Source organism: Tupaia chinensis, unplaced genomic scaffold, assembly GCF_000334495.1.
Source record: "Tupaia chinensis unplaced genomic scaffold, TupChi_1.0 Scaffold144482_1, whole genome shotgun sequence".
Taxonomy (NCBI): Eukaryota; Metazoa; Chordata; class Mammalia; order Scandentia; family Tupaiidae; genus Tupaia; species Tupaia belangeri.
The window spans coordinates 2,062,637-2,064,650 of record NW_006204341.1 but is presented as its reverse complement, the minus strand read 5'-3'; the positions used below and the strand labels follow the sequence as shown (position 1 = coordinate 2,064,650).

General features: G+C 38.1%; 1 protein-coding gene across 1 annotated transcript in view; it reads left to right on the top strand.

Annotated features, from left to right (window-relative positions):
- DIAPH2 (diaphanous related formin 2) overlaps positions 1-2,014 on the top strand; it is a gene marked incomplete at its 5' end in the record, with an annotated part of 1,076,033 nt that overhangs the window by 529,476 nt on the left and 544,543 nt on the right. The window contains 1 exon segment of the mRNA XM_014583678.2: positions 1,049-1,150. Within this exon segment, the coding sequence (XP_014439164.1) occupies positions 1,049-1,150 (102 nt within the window).

Below are 2,014 nucleotides of genomic sequence, written 5' to 3'. Positions count from 1 at the left end.
TCTCTCTCTGTCTGTCTGGCGAGCACATGCACCCTATAGCAAAAATGTCTCAAAAAAAAAAAAAAAAAGATTTTGAGTCCCAGATCCGGAGGCTCAAAACTCACACTGGTTGCATGTGCGTGCATGCCCAAAATTCCAAGAGGAGAATGGAGGAGAAGGAATTGAAGCACGGCTATCACCTTTGGGGGTGATTTCATGCTTTCTGCCTCTCTGTTTCTCTGGTGAACACATGCTACCTATAGCAAAAATCTCTCGAAAAAAATTATTCTATTTGTTAAAGGTCCAGAAGGTTACTCAATCTCAGAATGTTATTTATTCCAATATAATGTTTTTATTTAAAATTTATGTACTGTAGTGTATAGAAACAAAACAAATTTATTCAATTTATACCCATTTCATTGTAACTCATTTTTGGTCAGTTTCTGGAGCAGGAAGTAGGGGTACTATACCATAACCATAGTTAGAAATTTATTATCCTAGTTAATCACTTTTAGATTTTTTTTGGGGGGTTAGATTTTTGCTATAGGGCGCGTGAGCTTGCCAGAGAAACGGAGAAGCAGAAAGTGAGAAATCACCCCCCAGGGTTCATGGTCATGCCGCAATCCCTTGTCATCTATTCTCCTCTTAGGATTTTGGGCACGCACGCACATGCACCCGGCATGAGTTTTAAACCATAGGGTCTGGGACTCAAACCACTATCGACTACACGGGAGTCCAACGAAATAGCCATTTCACCAACTGCCCGTCCCTAGAATTGTTTATTTAAACTAATTTTTATTTAATTTTGTTTATTATTATTACTTTTTAATTGCTATAGGGCATGTGTGCTCACTGGAGAGATATAGGAGAGAGAGAGAGAGAGAGAGAGAGAGAGATGGAAAACAAGAAAATAAGCCTCCAGGTCTGAAACTGGAACTGTAGTAGGCTCTGTGGGAGTCCAGCACACTAACCAGCACACCACCTGCCAGCCCACCTTTAGAATTGTTAATGCATGTTTCACAATCCTAATAATATAATAACAAACTTTCATACATTTTTTTCTTTTCAGAACCTCATAAAGCATCTTCCTGAACAGAAGGTACTCAATGAGTTAGCACAACTCAAGAATGAATATGATGACCTCTGTGAGCCTGAGCAATTTGGAGTTGTGGTAAGTATTGAGCATAAAGGCCCACAAACTCAACTGCGAGGTAACACTCATCAGAAACAGTGAAAAAAAAGCCATTTCAACTGTTGAATTTTGTTGGTGTTACTACATAGCTATATAATTTACTATCTTATTTGCTGTCAGAATAAAATCTTTATTTGCTTATTTTTGTCATAATATTGAAAGATAATAAAATTAATTTTATATTCACAAAATATCTCACAATATCTCATGAGATTTTGTCTTTAACAGTACTGATATTCTATTCATATATGCAAAATAATGTGTGCTATTGCATTGACTATCATTTCTTTTCTTTAGATCTTGGTAGAATGTCTTTTTTAAAAGAATTATTTATTTATTTAATTCCATTTATTATTACTATTTTTTAATTTGACCAGAGAGAGACATAGAAAGGGAAAGGGTGAAGCAAGCCGCCAGGTCCTGGACTCGAACCACAGCACCCAGGCCCTGACCTCGAACCACAGTCAGCCATGTGGGAATCCAGCACCTTTAACCACCACACCACCTGCTGGCCCCTCTTTTCTTTAGATCCTAATGTTAGAATTTGGTTCCAAGGGCCAGATGATGGCATAGCGGTAATACAACTGTGCCCACATGAGAAAGGTCCTGGGTTTGCACTCTGGAACCCCCTAAGCGTGCAGAGAATGTGTGTATGTGATGGAATCCTGGCTGGCTTAGACTGGGAGTGGATCATAGTGTGAGATCCTAGTAGGGCTGTATGTCTCTGTGTTTCTTTCTCTCTCTCTGTCTCTCTTGTGGAAGAAATAAAATAAACTTTAAAAAAAGAATTTGGCCTTAAAAACAACTTAAGCTAAAATAGGGTCAACTCTAAAATAAAAGGAT